Source organism: Diospyros lotus, chromosome 8 (genome assembly GCF_014633365.1).
Source record: "Diospyros lotus cultivar Yz01 chromosome 8, ASM1463336v1, whole genome shotgun sequence".
Lineage (NCBI taxonomy): Eukaryota > Viridiplantae > Streptophyta > Magnoliopsida > Ericales > Ebenaceae > Diospyros > Diospyros lotus.
In genome coordinates, this window is record NC_068345.1 from 26,870,565 (window position 1) to 26,890,968 (window position 20,404).

Consider the following 20,404-nt stretch of genomic DNA (forward strand, 5'->3'; position numbering starts at 1 on the left):
GAGCGCTCTGAGAATATATTTTTGCACATTTAGAAAAAAAGTACTGACAATGGCACTGCACAAACATGTGGTCAGAATCAGAACTAGTAAGTAAGATCGATCCATCATTCGCATCATACTCCTGCTATTTGTAAAAATGGAATCATGGAGTTGAATTCAATGGAAGCCAGCTAGCCAAGGGACGAAGTGGTGTTGCAACTTTATTAAAAATAACCCAATTGATGCACGAACGAACAGCGCAACACAACAAGTAAGAAGATGATGAAATGAACAGAAAGAATTAAGCAAATTAGTGTCTTTCGATTTTTACAGGCCTACCACAATATACTTTGAGCCGAGCTGAGCCGACTGCCGAGCTTCATCATCTGTTCCAAAAAAATTATTCCGCACGGGCACCGGCACCTGCACCTGCCTTTTCGTACAGTCGATATATGAGTGATGTTCTTGACATCTGGGGTTCCCTTTCGAGGGCGGCAATCACGTCCTTAATTGAGATGAAGCGTGCAATTTTAGTTTGCAGCACCACATCTTGATTCCTTGTGAATGATTTTCTACTCCAACCTATCAAGAAAACATGGGTACTATCAATTACGCTAGCTAGCTTAGAATGACATCGAGGAATATAATAAACAATACACCAAAAGGCTTCATACGTCACTCAATTTGTTCAATGATTCAATAACATTCTAAATCTGCATGCCGCAGCATATATCAATAACATTAATGAGAGAAGCAAATTCTGGAGAATGGAGATCCACAGCCATCAAACATCAATTATATTGAGCTAAGAAAAACATGCGATACACCACACAATGAATAAAACACTCCAAAAAAATAAAAAACAAAAATGGCCAACTTAGGTGCAACAGTAATTTTTATCTGAAGGTGGCCGAGCAATGAAGTAACTTCCAACCTTCCACCATCGGAGTAATTCCCCACCCTTCCAGCCTCCTAAACAGGTAATTCTTCAGTAAGTCCCAAGCAGTTTCACAAGATTCCTTGTCAAGTTCCACATTGAAGTGTTTTTTCCCTTCAGGCTTCAGCTTTATTCTTGATTGGCTCCATAGGCCAACAGCCAAAGCTAGCCGCCTGGAGAAAGATTATCTATGACGTGAGGTTTCTTCAGAAGAACAAAGCTCCTCCAAGTTTTTGTGATAACCTCCCAACCATTCGCCAACATTTACCACACATGGATAAAGCCTTTTTTGGTTCTCAAACCAAGGGGATTCCCTTTCACTTTCATGTCACGTACTTAGGCTGCTATGCCTTTATTTTGTAGCTATGCTTTTATTTTGTAGAGGGAAAGTAGCTTACTGGAGGAATGTTCTAGTAATGCAAGTTGTAGTGATTCTAGAAAGATTTGGCAACCGTTTTTGGCACCAAATCCAAGCTGAGGCAGTATGAAAAGAACTGACCCAGCCATTTTAAACTCACGGAAATAATATTGAATCAGTTCATTTCCCTCAATTCTCTCTCTCTCCCCCTCTTCTCTATGATTTTTCCCCTCACTTCTCTAATTCTCACCCTTCCCTCTCAAATTCCCTCCTAATTCTCTCTCAAATGGCAGAGAATTCCCCTATCAGATCTAGGATCTGACATCGTGGTATCAGAGCAAGTTCCTGGTCGGCGATCTTGAAATGATCAAACCATGGCTGGCGATACCAGAATAAGGCAAATGGAGACACAACTACAGCAAGTGACAACATCAATGGTGGAAATTCAGAACTGTGTGGAGACGGTGGAGGAGAAGATTGGCTTTGTGGTGGATCGGAAGTTGGAGGTGGTTGCGAAGAAGCTTCGAGGAGATATGCACAATCACATCAGGGAGGAGATGCAGGAGCAAGGCAATTTGCTATGCAATCAATTGTAACAATTCATGCTTATGTTCTTCGGTCAACATCTAGTAAGAATTTCACCTAATTTCCCTCCTAAGGATCGGTTGGAACCAATTCTACCCAAAATTGGAACCAACAACTGAAATCTCGAATCATCAGAGTTCAAAGTAGATCCGACTACTATGGGAGAGAATGTGTTGGAAAGGAGGCAAGAGATCCCAACTCTTCCACACCATTCTGGTTTTTCGGTACCGAAACTTGAATTGCCTGTGTTCGAGGGACAGAAACCTCGATGGTGGATAAGGCATTGTGAAAAATTGTTTGGGATCCACTATGTGGCAAACAATCAGAGGGTGGCCTTGAAATCAGCCTACCTCAATGATGTTGGGGAAATGTGGTTCCAGGAGTTAACAATTGAGGCATTGATGAGGAAACAAAGGGGGCAGAGTAAAGGAGGAACTCAAGGCGTAATACAAAATGGTGGGAGGTTACAAGAGAGGGAACCGCTAAAGGTCGGAGCAGGGGTCAGATATCAAGTAGCCCCAACATCTACCCTAGCCTTACAGCCAAGAGACAAGCTCATAGAACAAAGGAGATAGGTGGGGTTGTGTTTTAAATGTGGTGATAAATACTCACTAGGGCATCAATGTAGGAAGAAGTTGTTGCTGTTAAAAGGATAAGAGGAGGAAGAAGAGGAAGGCCTGGCATTAGTGGATGAATTGGGGGAAGAGGACAATGGAGCGATATCATTACATGCCATCAAAGGGATAGCTAGTAGCAAAATAATTAAGGTGGAAGGGAGGGTACAAGAAAGCACCCTAATGGTTTTGATCGACAGTGAGAGTACCCATAGTTTCATTGATGTGAGGACCGCCAAGAAGATGAAGTGCCAATTGTCCAACACTCGGCCATTATCAATGATTATGGCTAAAGGGAACAAGGTGATAAGTAAGTCTGCTTGCTTGAGATTTTGTTGGGAAATGCAGGGAGAACTTTTTGAAGCTGGTTTGAGACTCCTGAAACTTGGGGATGTCACATAGTACTGGGGGTAGATTGGATGAAGGGAGTGAGTCCATTCAATTTTGATTTTAATAAGATGGAAGTGTCCCTTGGAAAAGAGGGAAGGAGAGTGGTTCTCTAAGGGAATATAGAGATAGGGACTTGCAAATTGATCAAAGGAAAGAGGTTGCAGCTGCTGTTTTGGAAGAAAATGTCCTAAGTGGCACAACTATTCTCAATTGAAACTAAGGAGGAATGGAAAACCTATGGAGAATCAGAAGGGAATAACTCAACATCTAGCCATAGGCAGCCTCAAGCTACATGGCAGGTACATGAACTGGCCCTACTTGATCTATTACTGGTTGAATATCAGGACCTTTTTCTAGAGCCTAAGTCTCTTCCACTCGAGAGACCATTAGACCACTCTATACCCCTTTGACCAAATACTGAACCAGTCAATATAAGATCTTACAGATACCCTCCCAAACTTAAAACTGAGATTGAAAAACTGGTTAGGGACACGCTGTCCCAATTAGTGATCAGGCCCAGCCGAAGCCCTTTTGCTTCCCTCGTCCTTTTGGAAAGATGGCACATGGCGTTTTTGTGTTGATTAGAGATAACTAAACGCCATTACCATTAAGGATAAATTTCCAATACCTATTATTGAAGACCTACTTGATGAACTCAAACATGCCTCTATCTTCTCTAAATTAGACCTACGATCAGGCTACCATCGGATAAGAATGAACCCATCTGACATTTCAAAGATTGCTTTTAGAACACAACATGGCCATTATGAATTTAATGTTATGTCTTTCGGCCTTACTAACACCCCTGCTACATTTCAAGCCCTTATGAAGCATATTTTTGAACCCTACCTCAGGAAATATGTGCTGGTCTATTTTGATGACATCTTAATATACAAATCCTCTTTCAACCAACACCTAGAGCATCTTAGGACTACTTTTGAGGTCCTACGATTCAACCGATTATACCTCAAGAGGTCTAAGTGTGCCTTTGCACAGACTTAGATTGACAAATTATATCCAAGGCGAGAATTAGCACTGATCCTAAGAAAATTGGGGCAATAACGGCATGGCTAAAGCCCACTAACATTAGAGCACTAAGGGGGTTCTTGGGGCTTACTGGGTACTACAAAAAATTTGTAAGAAATTATGGGCTGATCAGTAAACCATTAACTGAACAGTTGAAAAAGGATAGATTTCGATGGGATCAGAGGGCAGGGGAGGCATTTGAGTAACTCAAGAAAGCCATGAGTCAGGTGCTGGTGCTTGGGCTGCCGAATTTCATCAAGCCCTTCACACTAGAGACTTATGCAAGTAATTTGGGAATAGGAGCAGTCTTATCTCAGGAGGGAAGACCCTTAGCTTTTCTTAGCTAGGCCCTAGCTCTAAGGCATCAAGGGCTCAGCATTTATGACAAGGAGCTTTTGGCAGTACTAATGGCTATAAATAAATGGAGGCACTACTTAGAGGGAGGGTGGTTCATTATCAAAATCGACCATGAGAGCCTCAAATTTCTATTACAACAGAAGCTACATTCACACCTACAGAAGAAGGGTATGGCTAAATTGATGGGGTTGGACTATGTAATACAACTCAGAAGGGGAAAGGAAAATGTGGTTGCAGATGTCTTATCTCGTTGCCAAGAGGAGAGTATGATAGTTGCTATCACAACAATAGTCCCTAATTGGTTCCAAGAAGTGGCCGAGAGCTATCAAAAAGGGACATGGGCAAGGGAACTACTAGAGCAACTTAGCATTAATGGAGATAGTAGGCCGGGCTATGCTATCACCAATGGGTTGATAAGGTACAAAGGTAGGTTGATGATTGGGGAGTGCGAGGCACTAAAGAATCAAATTCTTCAGTCATTGCATGGACCCCCACTGGGGGGACACTCCAATATACAGAACGCACATCAGAAGGTTAAACAAATTTTCTATTGGTGGCAGCTTAAAAAGTTTGTGATGGAATATGTGTTGGTTGACGAAGATATGACAAGGAAAAGATCTTTAGAAGTTTCCAAATCTGAAATAAGATATTTCCTAATTCAGATTTAGGAAACTTTCCTAAGTATGTTCATATGTATCTTTCCTTTTTTGTTTCCTTCCTTTATTGTAATTAGATTAGTTTCCTTATGTTGTATCTTTTTTCCTCTATAAGAAGATGTAACCGTGTACATTCAATATACGAGAAAGTTTCATTCTGATTTCCCTCAATATGTGATGAACTGTGATGTTTGTAAGAGGTGTAAGCATGAGACAGTGGCTCAACCAGGCCTACTGCAACACTTAGCCATTCTAGAGAAGGCTTGGACTAATGTGACTATGGATTTCATTGAGGGGTTACCAAGGTTTGAGGGAAGAGACTACATTTTGGTGGTGGTCGATCAATTTACAAAATTCAGTCACTTCCTTAGTTTATCCCATCCTTTTACAACTCAAGATGTTGCCAGAGTTTTCTTGGACAATGTGGCGAAGTTGCTTGGAGTTCCACAGTCCATTATATCCAACAGAGATAAGGTACTTACTACTTTGTTTTGGAGGGAATTGCTAAGGTCCATGGGTACTAAGCTAGATATGTCCACTGCCTACTATCCAGAGATAGATGAGTAGTCTAAGAGGGTCAACCAATGCCTAAAATCTTACCTAAGATGCCTATGTTTTCTACAACCAAAGGGGTAGCACAAGTGATTTTCTATAGCTCAATGGTGGTATAATTGTTGCCACCATAGCTTAATCAAAATGACCCCCTTTGAAGCCTTATAAGGGTACAAACCAGCCCTCCTACCACCTATGGGGGAACAAACTACAGTGGCAGCTGTTTGGGCATACATGAAGCAAAGACAAGAAATCCTAACACTACTGAAGACGGAGTTGGCTAAGGCACAAAACAAGATGAAACAAATGACCAATAGGAGGCATAGTGAAAGGGAATTTATAAAAGGAGAGGAAGTGTATTTGAAGCTAAGCCACCCACACCTTAGAGCTCTCTCTTGATAACCAATGTCTAAGTTGAGCCCCATGTTTTATGGACCATTTCCAGTGCTTGCACAAGTAGGACAAGTGGCCTATCATTTGCAATTACCAAAGGGATCTCAAATACACCTGGTATTCCACGTCTCCCTACTCAAGAAAGGAGTTGGAACACAAGTGGCCAGCCCATCCCTTCCTCCTAATCTCAGGGAAGAAGCAGAACCAATCACCCTTATTGCCATCCTGGACAAAAGTATCATCTACAAGCAAGGAGCTCTTATCACTCAAGTGTTGGTCAAATGGTCCTCACTTCATTCGAACAACAACACTTGGGAATACCTGCTAGACCTACTGAGGTAGTTTCCCAACTCGACTAGCTTGCTACACATTTCTTGAGGACAAGAAATAACTAATGGAGGGGAAAGTTGTCACATACTTGGGCTACTATGCCTTTATTTTGTAGCTATGCTTTTATTTTGTAGAGGGAAATTAGCATACTGGAGGAATGTTCCAGTAATGCAAGTTGTACTGATTCTAGAAAGATTTGGAAACTATTTTTGGCGCCAAATCCAAGCTGAGGCAGTATAAAAAGAACTAACCCAGCCAGTTGAAACTCACGGAAATAATATTGAATCAATCCATTTCCCTCCTCAATTCTCTCTCTCTTCTCTTTGATTTTGCCCCTCATTTTTCTAATTCTCACCCATCCCTCTCAAATTCTTGCCTAATTCTCTCTCAAATAACAGAGGATTCCCTTGTCAAATCTAGGATCTAACATTTCCATACTCATCTCTTCTATTTTTGGAAGAGAGGATATTTAGGGTATTCCAAACCCGCAAAACCTCCAGAGAGGCAATGCATCATCTCATGCCCTTTCCCTCCTTAATCAGGGAGGAAAAACCTTGCTCTTCCCTGATTTCAAAAGATCTTCTACTATTCATATAATCTTACATTAGTCTCTGATTTTGCAATCACCAAACTCTCAAGTCTTTAATATTCTGAATCCAAACACAACCAAACAACAATAAGCCAATTCATTAGAAACAAAGAAAGCATGGTGGATAAGAAGGACAAAGACGAGGATGAAAGGGACATCAGTGGTACTATGGCATGCCCACCAAAATGATAGCATGATGGGGCAAAAGTTGTAAGGGAGCATCATTCAGATCATACTAAAAAAGGAAAAGTGTGGAAGTTGATAGTCAGGAGGAGATTTTCCATGCTGTCATTGATTATTATAGTCATCCCTACAATGGAGGATTAAGACCTATTCCTTCAAGTTTGACTTGTAAATCTACATGGGGAGTAGAAGAAAGGCTTGAAATACATTCTTCTGAAGAATAAGTTATAGAATCTTTGGGTTGTTTAAATGGGGATAAGACTCCAAACGTAGGTGGATTTTCACAAAACTTTTTTGTAGCAATTCTACGATAATCCAACTCAAACTCTTAAATTCTATTTTAGGACAAACCTTTAAATATTAGACTTTTATTAACATGATGTTAATTAACATGTATCTTCCAGGTGAGTAGCTATGTAATACATCTTCTGTAAAATTATTCTCATGCATAATTTTTGTGAAGATTTTTGTAGAAAATTGTGTACAAGAAATAGAGACAGTTAGGTAGTTAAACAAACTATAAGGACAGTTTTTAATTCATTATACAATTATTTATTTTCTAATTGGTAGTTTTTCTATGTATAATTGCCAACATATGAGCAATTACTCTGTGTATAAATTTGTCTAATCCCAATAATAGAGTGAAGAGTTTTTCGGTCCAAATCAACATGGTATTAGAGCAGTGAGATGGAGAGTTCAAAGGGGGAGAGAGAGAGGCAAAGATGGTGAAGTTCTTTGCCATCGTCAGCCACTGCCCATCTCTTTCATCTCTGGTTATCTCCTTTAACTTGGTTCGCCATAACCGCAACCGTTGTCGCCGTCATTGCCCTTAACCGCAATCACAACTGTTGCCATTGAAGGGATACCTGACCACAGTCACAAAACTGGGTCGGAGAAAGCGAATGGTTGTAGAATAGAGATCGACGAGAAAGACAAAAGGGTTTGTAGCACAAAAATCGGACAACCATCATAGTCATTGGAGAAGATGAAAAGATACAGCACAGAGTCGCACTCTGGCATCGAAGATGGTAGATGTTGGTCGCAAGCAGACTCACGGAGAAGGCTGACAATCGCACCAAAGAAGGCCAATTCACCCACCAAAAGGTCGTCATCAGGTAGTCATTCAATGACAGCACTCACAATCGCCCCTACAATAACTGCCTTGTCGCCAGCCTCACCAAATATCCTAAGAAGGTGATTGGCATGGACTCAGCTAAGAAAACCTTAGAGATTTTAAAAAAAAATCTGCCTGTCACGGATGAGTTAAACAACGGGTATGGCAAGTTATCTTTATTTTTCTGGAGATTGTTGCTTTAGCCCAAGTGTAAAAAAGCATTATAAGGGTTATTGCTTCATCCCAAGTACAAAAAAACATTGTACAGGTTATTGCTTCTAGCCAAGTGTAAAAAGTATTGTAAGGGTTATTGTTTGATCACGTGAAAAAGCATAGTGTGGTTATAACTGAGGTCGTCAAAAGCTACAATAGTAAAAGAGAATAGTGTTTGCCTCTCATAAAAGGCCCTTGATAGAAAATTTCTTCCTCCACAAGATGGCACAAGATAATGACACAAAGGAGAAATATTCCAATCCTAAAGACACATCAAGTCAAAGTAAATTTCATCCTCCATGAGACGGCACAAGGAGTCTAAGATGCCGCAAAGGAGATGTATTCTGACATTGAGGACATAGTAGAGGTGTTGTTAAGTAAGACCTCTTTGTTACCCAATATCTTAGTCGTCTAAATAGATATTGGCAACACCTCAACATGTTCAAAGTGATCTAAATAGACAGACACTTCATAAAGAAAAATTGAAGATGGACAAGGATCTACCGAAAACTCAGTTTGAAGATATGAAGATCCAAGCTAAGCTTCTTTATTATTTACAGTCTAGCTTGAGGGGGTGTGTAGAAAGTCGTGTACAAGAAATAGAGATAGGTAGTTAGGCAAATTATATGGACAATTTTTTCATTCATTATTTAATTATTTATTTTCTAAGGTAGTGTTTGTTAATCGAGATATAGACCCGAAAAGGTAAGATATGGAAAACCTTCCAGACTTTTATCATTTCTAATGTGTTTATTAAACTTATCTAGCGACCTTTGAAAAAGAAGTCATGTGATTTCTTATAAGACATTTTCTAGATATGCTTATCTTGGACCTTAAAGATAAGAAAAAATGACGCATATGTTTTCTAGTACATTCCAAAATATTTAATAAACAATTTGATAAAAATCTTGGAATGCTTCCGAAGCTTATCTTGACCACTCCATATCTTGGTCCGGAAAATATTACAATCTTATCTTGATACAATTTTATCTTACTTATTTTAACAAACACTACCTAAGTGGCAGTTTTTTCTGTGTGTAACTGTCATCATATGAGCAGTTACCATTTGCGTATAAATTTGTCCAATCCAAATAATAAAGTGAGGAGTTTTTTTTGTCCAAAATCAACAATTTTTACCTTGAGATTGAGTACAAATTTGTTTTATTACATATAAAGAAAATATTTTTCAATAAAGCTTTTGTTACTAGAAGAATTTTTCTAGAAATATATTTGAAAAAGGAAATTTTGTAAAAAATTTGTGAAATGATTGAGAAAAAATGTTGTTTTGTCTTGTATCTTGTAAGCATAAAGGGGCCATATTAGATGAAGTCTAGGAAAAGATACGTGTTAACAAGAGTAAAGAATAATCCAATCTCTTGCTCTATTCCAATCGTAGGGATTGCATATATACATGTCTAACAAGCTAATTAGGCAATGGCCTAATAAAGAAGATTAGAGAATATTCCTAATCTACCTTAGGAAATTATATACAATAAAAGAAATATCTTACAAGAATAATCTACTAAAATATACAAGGAAATAAACTATAAATAGGAAAAATAATCAATCAATCAGTAACATGAAAGAATAAAGAATAGGAAAGAATCCACCATAGCATATCTAGTTGATCTCTAACACTCCCCCTCAAGATGGTGAATGGATATCATGCATTCCCATCTTGCTCAATATTTTGTGGAAACATGGACACGGTCAACCTTTAGTGAGAACATTCGCTAGTTGTCTGCTGGTAGGAACATAAGGAGTACAAATTAGGCCACTTTCAAGCTTTTCCTTGATGAAATGCCTATCTACCTCAACATGCTTGGTCCTATCATGCTAGACCGGGTTATGAGCTATGCAAATGGTAGATTTGTTGTCACAATAAAGGCGCATAGGCACGGTCCATTGAACTTCCAAATATGTCAAGAGAATTTTTAGCCATAGGAATTCACAAATACCTAAAGCCATTGATCTAAACTCAGTCTCGGCACTTGACCGTACCACCACACTTTGTTTTTTACTCTGCCAAGTAATAAGATTCCCACCCAAGAAGGTACAATAGCTCGAGGTGGATCTCCTATCCATAAGTGACCCAGCGTAATTAGCATCGATGAACACTTCTAGTGACAGGTTGTTGCCCTTTTTGAATAAAACACCTTTACTAGGAGACCCCTTAAGATAGTGTAGTATTATGTGGACAGCTTTAAGGTGACTATCTCTAGGATCATGCATAAATTGGCTAGCTACATTTACAGCATAGGCGATGTCTGGTCGAGTGCGAGACAAATAAATGAGTCTCCCTACTAGTCGTTGATATGAGCCTCTATCCACTGCCTCTGCTTCAGTATCAATCCCGATCCTATGGTTTGGTTCTATGGGTGTCTCAATTGTCTTACTACCAAGCATTCTAGTTTCAACCAAAAGGTCCAGCACATATTTATACTGGGAAATGAATATCCCCTCTTTAGATCGAGCCACTTCAATTCCCAGAAAGTATTTCAACTTCCCTAACTCCTTAATCTCAAATTCTTTTGCTAAACAACCTCTTAAACGATCTATACCTTCTTTGTCATCCCCAGTCACTATAATGTCATTAACATACACCAACAATGCTGTTATTTTTCCTAAAACTGAATGAGAAATAAATAAGGTATGATCACCTTGACTTTACTTATAGCCTAACTCAAGCATAACCTTCGCAAATCTCCCAAAGCAGGCTCTAGGAGATTGTTTCCGCCCATAGAGGGCCTTTTTCAGCCTACATACAACAGTCTCCCCTATTGCTTTCACTTCAAACCCTGGTGGAATGTCCATGTAAATTTCTTCCTTCAACTCCCCATTTAAAAAAGCATTCTTTACATCAAATTGATGTAAAGGCCAGTCATACATGACTGCCAATGATAGCAATACTCAAACACTGTTTATCTTTGCTATAGGAGCAAAGGTATCTAGGTAGTCTACCCCATATGTTTGGGTATACCCTTTAGCCACTAGCCTTGCTTTGTACCTTTTTAAAGTCCCATCAGATTTATATTTTACAGTAAACACCCACTTACATCCTACTGCTCTTTTTCCTTTAGGCAAGTTAACCAACTTCCAAGTTTGGTTCTTTTCAAGGGCTGCCATCTCAACCATCATTGCATTCTTCCAATTCTCATTATTTAATGCCTTAGACAAGGTCTTTGGTATAGGAATGGAATCAAGGCTAGTTAAGAAACTTTTATGGGCAGGAGACAAGTGAGAATAAGTAAGAAACAGATGGAGAGGATGTTTAGTGCAAGCTCGGGTCCCTTTCCTAAGGGTAATAGGAATATCCAAATCATCAGGTATAGATGCAGCTTGTACATGAGTAAGTGGCTCAGATTCGGATGTAGCTAGGTTAGGAGGTGACATAGGCTGAACTGGGAGAGGAACAGGTTCAGAACTGTGGTTATAGGAGTCCAGATTCGATTCTGATGATGCAACATGCATAGGGTTATGAATTATAGTCTTTCTTATGAAATACACCTTTAGTGGACTAGAATAAGGTTGGTGTGTTTCCCTATGAATCAAATTTAGAGAATCCTTTAAGGAATCCTTTGACGGATGTTCATAAAGAATAGGAAGAGATACATCCATATTGGACTCTTCTAGAAATTTAGTCTCCCCCTTAGGATAGGAGTTATTGAAATATGAATGTTCCTCCACAAAACTAACATCAACTGAAACAAAGAAGCGTTTGGATGGAGGATGAAAGCATTTATATCCCTTTTGAGTGGGAGAATATCCAACAAAGATGCACTTAAGGGCTCTAGGATCTAGTTTACTACTATGAGGTGAGTGGTTATGAACGAAAACCATACATTCAAACACTCTAGGACTGATCCCATTGGAGGGCATGAAATTTGGAAAAAAAATTGATAGGAGTTGAATTGGGCTGATTGAATTGAGACTTCTAGAAGGGAGCCTATTAATAAGATAGGTTGCTGTTAAGGCTGCTTCTCCCCAATAATATTTAGGGATATTATTGTAGAATAGCAAGGCTCTTGTGACAGCTAGAACATAACTATTTTTCCTCTCAACTACCCATTTCGTTGGGGGGTATAAACACATGAAGATTCCTGAATTATACCCTTATTTTGAAGAAATTAGACAAAGTTTGATTAAGAAGTCCTTAGCATTGTCTGTCCTTACTCTCTTAATTCTAATCCCAAACTGATTTTTATTCATATTACAAAAATTAGGAAAGATGTTGCATACTTCTGATTTGGACTTTAAAAGGTAAATCCAAGTTACTCATGTGCAATCATCAACAAATATAACAAACCATTTAGTTCCGGATAAATTTGAAAATTGTGAGGGACCCCATATGTCACTATGGATCAAATCAAATGGATGAGAACTCTTATTATTATTGAGGGGAAAAGAAACCCTCGTGTTTAGCAAATTTACATACATCACATTGAAAGTTCTTAGCTTTTAGTCCCTTGAACAAAGAGTGATACATAACTTGAAGAACTCTAAAAGATGGATGCCCTAAACGAAAATGATGAAGCTAAAGTTCATCCTCATTAGATTTAGCTAAAAATGATGTAGGAAAACGTTGTCCCCTCTTATTTTTTTTCACTAGGATCTTCTAGATGATAAAGGCCATTCTTTACCCTAGCACGCCCAATCATCTTCCTCGATTTCTTTTCCTGAAATTCACAATAGGAAGGATAGAAGATGGCATGGCAATTAGCATCATGGGTTAGCTTTTGAATGGAAACCAGATTTGTACATAGTTTGGGAACATGCAAGACACCCCTTAGGATTAGGTTACTGCCAATGAAAATATCCCCTAGGCTTGCTACTATGGTTAAGGATCCATTGGCTAAAACAACTTTCTTGGTACTAGGACATGGTTTATAGGACAAAAACTTGGTAGAAGACGGTGTCATATGGTCAGTTGCTCTGGAGTCAAGAATCCAAGAGTGTTCAAAGGTCTTGTCTGAAACATATAAATTAAATGAGATAGAAGTTATACCTGTAAATGCTAGGTTTGATGAACTTGCATTTCCACCTGAGCCTTTCTCCAGTGATCCCAGCAAGGTTCTTAGCTTTTCTATCTCCTCCCTTTTTAATTCCACCAGATCAGATTGATCTGCAGCCTCCTCTTTGTATTTTGGTGATTGTTTGCTGCATATGCTTGCCCTTTTGATTGTCCTCCTTTAGCTAGTTTACCGTGAAGTTTCCAGCATTTGTCAATTGTATGCTTGGGCTTCTTGCAGTAGATACACCATAGGTTGTCCCTATTTGTAGTTTTTTGCCAGATCAAGATTCTTCATTTCCACCCTTGCTATCCTCTCTTGACCATAACCCTTTAGAGTCAATAAGGCTGAGTTTTCCATCAGCTGTTCTTCCAGCATTACTCCTCTTCTACCTTCCCTTTGCCCTTACTATTGAGATTGCTTCCTTTAATGAAGGTAACTTAGGTTTACCAAGAATTTGAACCCTCACTGCATCATGCAGGCCTGCCAGAAAATCATAAGTTCTCTCCTTCTCCACACACTTCTTATGAATAGCAGCATCCTCACTACACTTCATTTGGATGCACTGATAGTGATCCAACTTCTGCCACAAGTTTTGCAACAAGTTTGCATACTCGGTCACTTTCCAAGTCCCTTGTTTTGTGGCAGTTACTTTAGTCCTAATTTCATAAATCTGGGCAGCATCATTTACCTTAGAGTAGGTGATCTTTACAGCCTCCCAAATCTCTTTGGCAGTGGATAGAAATATCATTGTGTCACTGATTTATGGAACCATTGAATTCCAAAGCCAAGACATTATCAACGAGTCTTCTTCATCTCACAAAGTGTATGCCGGATCACTCTCCTTCGGACTAGTTCCAATGAAGTGACTTAGCTTCCCTTTGCCCTTCAGAAACGTCATAATAAGCTGGACCACTTAAGGTAGTTTTTTCCATTCAAATGATAAGCAGCTTGAATGTTCTGCAACTCACCACCAATGACTCCCCCATTACTGGAACTACCCGAGAAAGGGACCTCGTTGGTACTTCCAGATTCACCGGTTTCCGTCATGGCTTTAAGTTATAAGAGAGGAGTGGAACAAAGGATGATTCGGTTATCAAAGAACCGAGAGCGATAGAACTTGAATCAAAGATAATTTTGATTTCAAACAGCTAGGAAAAAACGATTGGAATGCATATAGAACCCTAAGGCTCTGATACCATGTTAACAAGAGTGAAGAATAATCCAATCTCTTGCTCTATTCCAATCGTAGGGATTACATATATACATGTCTAACAAGCTAATTAGGCAACAACTTAATAGAGAAGACTAGAAAAGATTCTTAATCTACCTTAGGAGATTATATACAGTAAAGGAAAGATCTTACAAGAATAATCTACTGAAATATACAAGGAAATAAACTATAAACAGAAACAACAATCAATCAATCAGTAACATATGAAAGAATAAAGAATAGGAAAGAATCCACCATAGCATATCTCGTTGATCTCTAACAATACACAACCATTGCAATAGCATTAAGGTGACTCTTAACAGCTAAAGATGCCACTCTAGGTTCTCAACAAACAGCAAGGATAGCTCCCCTAACTAGAGATACATATTAGCTGTTGTTGTGGTAAGAAGTCCAGAAAAACGAAATAATAAATCGTCTGTGCAATGGAGACAGGATGACTCCAGCAGCTAGAGGAATTATGGCCTCTTTGGCTGTGTTATGGGCCGGCAGAAAAGAGCTTTTAAGTCAATAAAAAGTGTCTTTCTTATATATTTCTTGTGATTGTTAGCTCAATGACACATGCCACTAAATTTATTTTTTTGCCAAGTTCAAAAAGGGCAGCAACACAAGGACTTCCAAAGGAGTCACCCATCCCATAGATATATATATATTTTTTTCCGCTAAGGCCCATCTCATGGATTTTGATGATAACAGATCCTTCAGTTGCTTAAATAAATTAAGTAGAAGAATTGAAGTTAGTATCAGTTTGAAGAAGAAATGATGATAAGATTATGAAAATAAGACTCTAAATAGATGATGCTCAATAGTTTGAAAAACCTTCCAAAATCAACATTATCAAACCAAGGTTTCCACAAAAGACCATTGGAATATTGTGTAAACTGACTTATAATTGGTCTTAAGTGATTGGGCTAAGGCTTCACAAAGTTATGTAACTAAAAGTGAAAATTTTTCATAAAATGCCTTAGCTCAGTTGACCACAAGCTCATGCAGTTGACTGAAACATGGCACAGCACCAAAACTTTAGTCTGATGAAGCAATTCAACCAACCAAAACCTGGAAGCTTTCTATTACATACTAGGAGGGCACTTAAGTAAAATGTAACGATGCAAGTGGAAGAGTAGTAGAAAGTAAATAACATAAGGTAGTTAGGCTATTAGTAATTAGCCTTTGGGTGCGAAAGACCACTTGTATGCGGGGAATGGTATAAATTGAAACCCATCCCACAGCGAGAAGCATCCAGATATTGAATACACAATTCTCTACATTTCTCTCCAACTTTTTGTTCTCTCTCTCTCTCTCTCTCTCTCATCTTTCTGATCTCTTTCTCAATCTAACCGTTCTCATTTTTCGGGGAATTCTCTCGAATTTCCGGTTCTAGTTGTCAATTCAGAGCAATGCTTGGGTTGTGGGAGTTTGGAGTAATCAGTGATGGCCGAAGGAACGAGAATGAAGAGCTTGGAGACTCAGGGTGCAACAGATTGGATCCATGGCGAGCGATCTCTAGAATAGAGTGGATCAGTTGGAATTGGGGACCAACCTGGAATCATGAGGCTATTCTAGCAGTTGATCGAAAATTAGAGGCAGCGGTCGCACAAATCCACGATGATTTGGGAGTCCAGCTAAGGGAGCAAATGCAGACGTTCGTAGTGATGTTTGCAAGGCAGGAACAGATGAACCTCTCGCCTGAGTTTCCCCCAAGGGAAAGAGCGGATCCCATACTTCCTGGACAAATGGGACCGGTGGTGCAAGAACAAGGAATGAATCAGAGGCCACCTGGAAACCTCTGAAGGCGACGAGGAGAGTGCTAAATTGGGATGGAGAAGGCAACCAGAGACTCAGGCTGGTCATAACCAACCAGGTATACCCCTACCATGATTGGAAATTCCGCTATTTGACGGCCTCAGCCCTCACTGGTGGATTAGAAGGTGCAAACGGGCGTTTGAATGGTATAGAGTGGCCAAGAGACAGAAGGTGATTGTGGCAGCAACGTACCTTAATGACGCTGGTGATGCATGGTACCAAGGGTGGTCCAAAGTCAGAGGAGAGTGTAGGTGGGAGGAATTCGCGGAGGAGTTGTGCGAGAGGTTTGGGGATCGAGGCCTATCTGATGTGGTAGAGGAGTTCAACAAGCTTAAACATGTAGGGTCAGTGATGGACTACCAACTACGGTTTGAGGAACTCAAGGCTTTAATGCTCAATCACAACCCATACATACTTGACGGAGGCTTACTTCGTTTCAAGCTTCATAAGTGGCTTGAACAAGGAGCTAAGGCCAATGGTGAAGGACTCCGCCCTAGAACTCTAAAACATGCGGCTAATAGTGGTAGGCTCCACGAGCAAATGGTGAAGGCACTAACAAGGAAACAAAGGATTGTGGCGAAGGGAGTTGCTCAAGGAAGCCTGCCCCTAGGGAGGAATTATGGTAAGGAGACGAGTAGAGGGTCACCAGGGGGGGAAGAATTTGGCACTACCAGCATCGTTTACCCAATATGGGAGGACCATAGAACAGAGGAGATAGGACAATCTGTGTTTCAAGTGCGGGGAGAAGTACTTTCCCGATCACTAATGTCGGAAGCAACTCCTACTGCTAGAAGGAGAAGAGGAGGAGTTAGTAGAGGAAAAAGAGGTACAATCCCTCCAGCAAGGAGAAGAAGAAGAGGGCAGAGGAGAGATATCCTTGCATGCCCTAAAGGGCTTAACTAACAATAAGATCATCAAGGTTGAAGGGAATGTGGATGATAGTAAGCTAATGATCCTTATTGACAGTGGGAGCACCCACAGTTTTTTGGACGAGGAAACAACCCGAAGATTGAAATGTCCCCTGATTACAACACAAGCACTATCAGTGACTATAGCGAATGGAAGCAAAGTCATAAGCAAATCAGCATGTGCTGGGTTTTACTAGGAGATGCAAGGAGAAGGGTTTGAGGCTGATTTGAGACTCTTAAAATTGGGAGGGTGCGACGTGGTGTTAGGCGTGGATTGGATGAAGCAAGCCAGCCCAATTTGCTTTGATTTTAACAAGATGGAGGTGAAGTTCGAGAAAGAAGGTAAGCCGATGACCTTAGCCGGGAGCAAGGAATGGGCAACTGTCATGACCTTAGGAGTAATAAAGGGGATTATTGTAATAGAGTATAATAGTTAGTTAGGGATATTTTACAAGTGGTTAGAAGTACATGGGTGCTGTTAGGATATTGTTAGAAATTAGTTAAGCATCTAACTATGCCTATAAAAAGGCCAATTGTAAGAGGAGAGAATGAATGCTTGATTTGAATGAATTTTTAATTCTCATTTCTATCTAAGACTCTCTCCAATCTCCCTCACGTTCCTCCTGTTTCTCCCCCATTTCTCTCAATATCTCTCCCTCTTTCTACTGATTTCCCCCTCCCTTCAATTCAGATTTCTTCCCCTAATTCCTATCACAACCCTAACTAACCCTAGGGTTGTGACAACAACCTGCAAGATGAAAACAGGGAAAAGGCTGCAAAAAATGCTTAAATAGAAGCTGAATCAGGTGGCCCAATTGTTTTCGATACAAGCTGTGGAAAAGGGGGACGATGAATTGGAGGAGGGAGAATTCATGCTGACGGTTAGCACAACTCCTCAAGCTAACCTCGAGGTACATCAAACTGACCTCCTTAATATGCTACTTATTGAATTTGAAACTCCGTTTGTAGAACTAGTAGCCCTACCCCAACTAGACCTATTGACCACACGATCCATCTTAAACCCAACACCGACCTAACTAATGTCTGTGCCTATAGATAGCCCCCTAACTAGAAAACCGTTATAGAGAACCTGGTTAGAGAGATGCTCCAAAAATCTCTCATTAGACCTAGCCACAGCCCATTTACTTTCCTTGTGTTGCTAGTAAAAAAAAAATGGAATATGGCGGTTTTGCATCGACTACCGCCAACTAAATGAAGCCACCATCAAAGACAAATTTCTAATCCCTCTTATTGAGGATTTATTAGACGAATTGAGCCATGCCACCATTTTACCTAAACTCGACCTAAGATTCGGTTATCATCAAATTCGAATGAATCCCCTTGATATACCTAAAACTGCTTTCTGCACTAATCAAGGCCATTACGAATTTCTTGTAATGCCCTTTGGCCTAACAAATGCCCTTGCCACCTTCCAATCTTTGATGAACCAAATTTTTGAACCCCACCTTCGAGATTTCATACTCGTATTCTTTGATGACATTTTGGTGTATAGCCCCAACTTTAACCTTCACTTAAAACACTTAAGGACTACATTCGAGATTTTAAAACTCATTAGACTGTATATCAAGAGGTCAAACTGTGCCTTTGCACAAACTCAAGTGGAATATTTGGGCTATATAATATCTAGACAGGGAGTGAGCACTAACCCCAACAAGGTGGCAACCATGATTGGTTGGCCAAGGCCTACATCACTTAAGATCTTGAGAGGATTCCTAGAGCTGACGGGTTACTACTGAAGGTTTGTGAAGGGATATGGGACCATCAGTAAACTGCTGACAGATTTGCTAAAAAAAGATAGTTTTGTATGGGGTCCAAAGGCACAAAATGCTTTTGAGTTGTTAAAGAAAAAAATGAGTGAAGCTCTAGTGTCAGGTCTGCCGGATTTTGATAAAGACTTTTGTAGTCGAAACAGATGCTAGTGGGGTGGAAATAGGGGTTGTCTTGATGCAGGAAGGAAGACCCCTTGCCTTTATAAGCCAAGCCTTGGCTCCAAGGCATGCAGGCCTAGGTATCTGTGAAAAAGAATTGTTGGCAGAGTGATATTTACAGTGGATAAATAGCGGTATTACTTGGAGGGTAGAAGATTCATTATAAAAACTGACCATGAGAGCCTAAAATTTTTGCTGCAACAGAAGCTCCATGCCCATTTACAGAAGAAAGGGATGACTAAGCTTATGGGTTTGGATTATGTAATTCAGTACAAAAAGGGTAAGGAGAATGTGACAACAGATGCCCTATCTAGATGTATGGAGGAAGGGATGGTAGCCTCTATTACAACTGTAATACCCACTTGGTGCCAGGAAATAGCAAAGAGTTATAAAAAAGATGGACGGGTAAAAAGTCTTTGGGAGCAATTGATTATAGATCCTAGGAGTAAACAAGGGTACACCTATGAAAATAGGGTGATCAAGTGTAAAGGAAGACTTGTGATAGGGGGCAACGAAGAATTGAAGAGAAAAATTCTCCAGGCTCTACATGAATCCCCAATGGGGGGACATTCAGGCGTCCAGAACACCTATCATAAGGTGAAACAACTGTTTTATTGGCCAAAGCTCAAGGAAGAAGTGATGTAGAATGTGCTAGCTTGTGAAGTGTGTAAAAGGTGCAAACACGAGACGGTAGCTTACCCAGGGCTACTGCAACCACTCCTCATTCCAAGCCAGGCATGAGAGAATATGTCGATGGATTTTGTAGAGGGTTTACTGAAGTCAGAAGGGAAGAACTACATCCTTGTTATGGTAGACCGATTCATGAAGTTTGGCCACTTCTTAAGCCTCACTCACCCCTACATTGCCCAAGAAGTGGCCCTACTTTTGCTAGATTAGGTGGTTAAGATGCATGACATCCCTAAAATGATTGTCTTGGACAGGGACAAAATATTCACCAGCCTTATGTGGCAGGCCCTGTGGAAAGCCTTGGGGTCTAAGTTAAACCTCTCCACTGCCTATCATCCTTAAACAGATGGGCAAACAAAAAGGATCAACCAATGCTTGGAAAACCTACATTTGTTGTCTATGTTTTGAGAACCCAAATAGCTGGCACAAATGGCTCTCAGTAGCATAGTTGTGGTACAATTCCAACCACCACAGTGCTATCAAGAGGTCCCCTTTCAAGACTCTCTTTGGCTACAAGCCACCACTACTACCTAGCCCTCCC

At 40.0% G+C, this 20,404-nt stretch overlaps 1 protein-coding gene across 3 annotated transcripts in view; it reads right to left on the reverse strand.

Annotated features, from left to right (window-relative positions):
- Positions 1–179: 179 nt before the first annotated feature.
- LOC127807585 (transcription initiation factor TFIID subunit 4b-like) overlaps positions 180–20,404 on the reverse strand; it is a 74,187-nt gene continuing 53,962 nt past the window's right edge. For all 3 annotated transcript variants that reach the window (XM_052345568.1, XM_052345569.1, XM_052345570.1), the window contains one exon: positions 180–561. In XM_052345568.1, the coding sequence (XP_052201528.1) occupies positions 380–561 (182 nt within the window). In that variant the 3' untranslated portion in view covers positions 180–379. The remainder of the gene's footprint in view (positions 562–20,404) is intronic.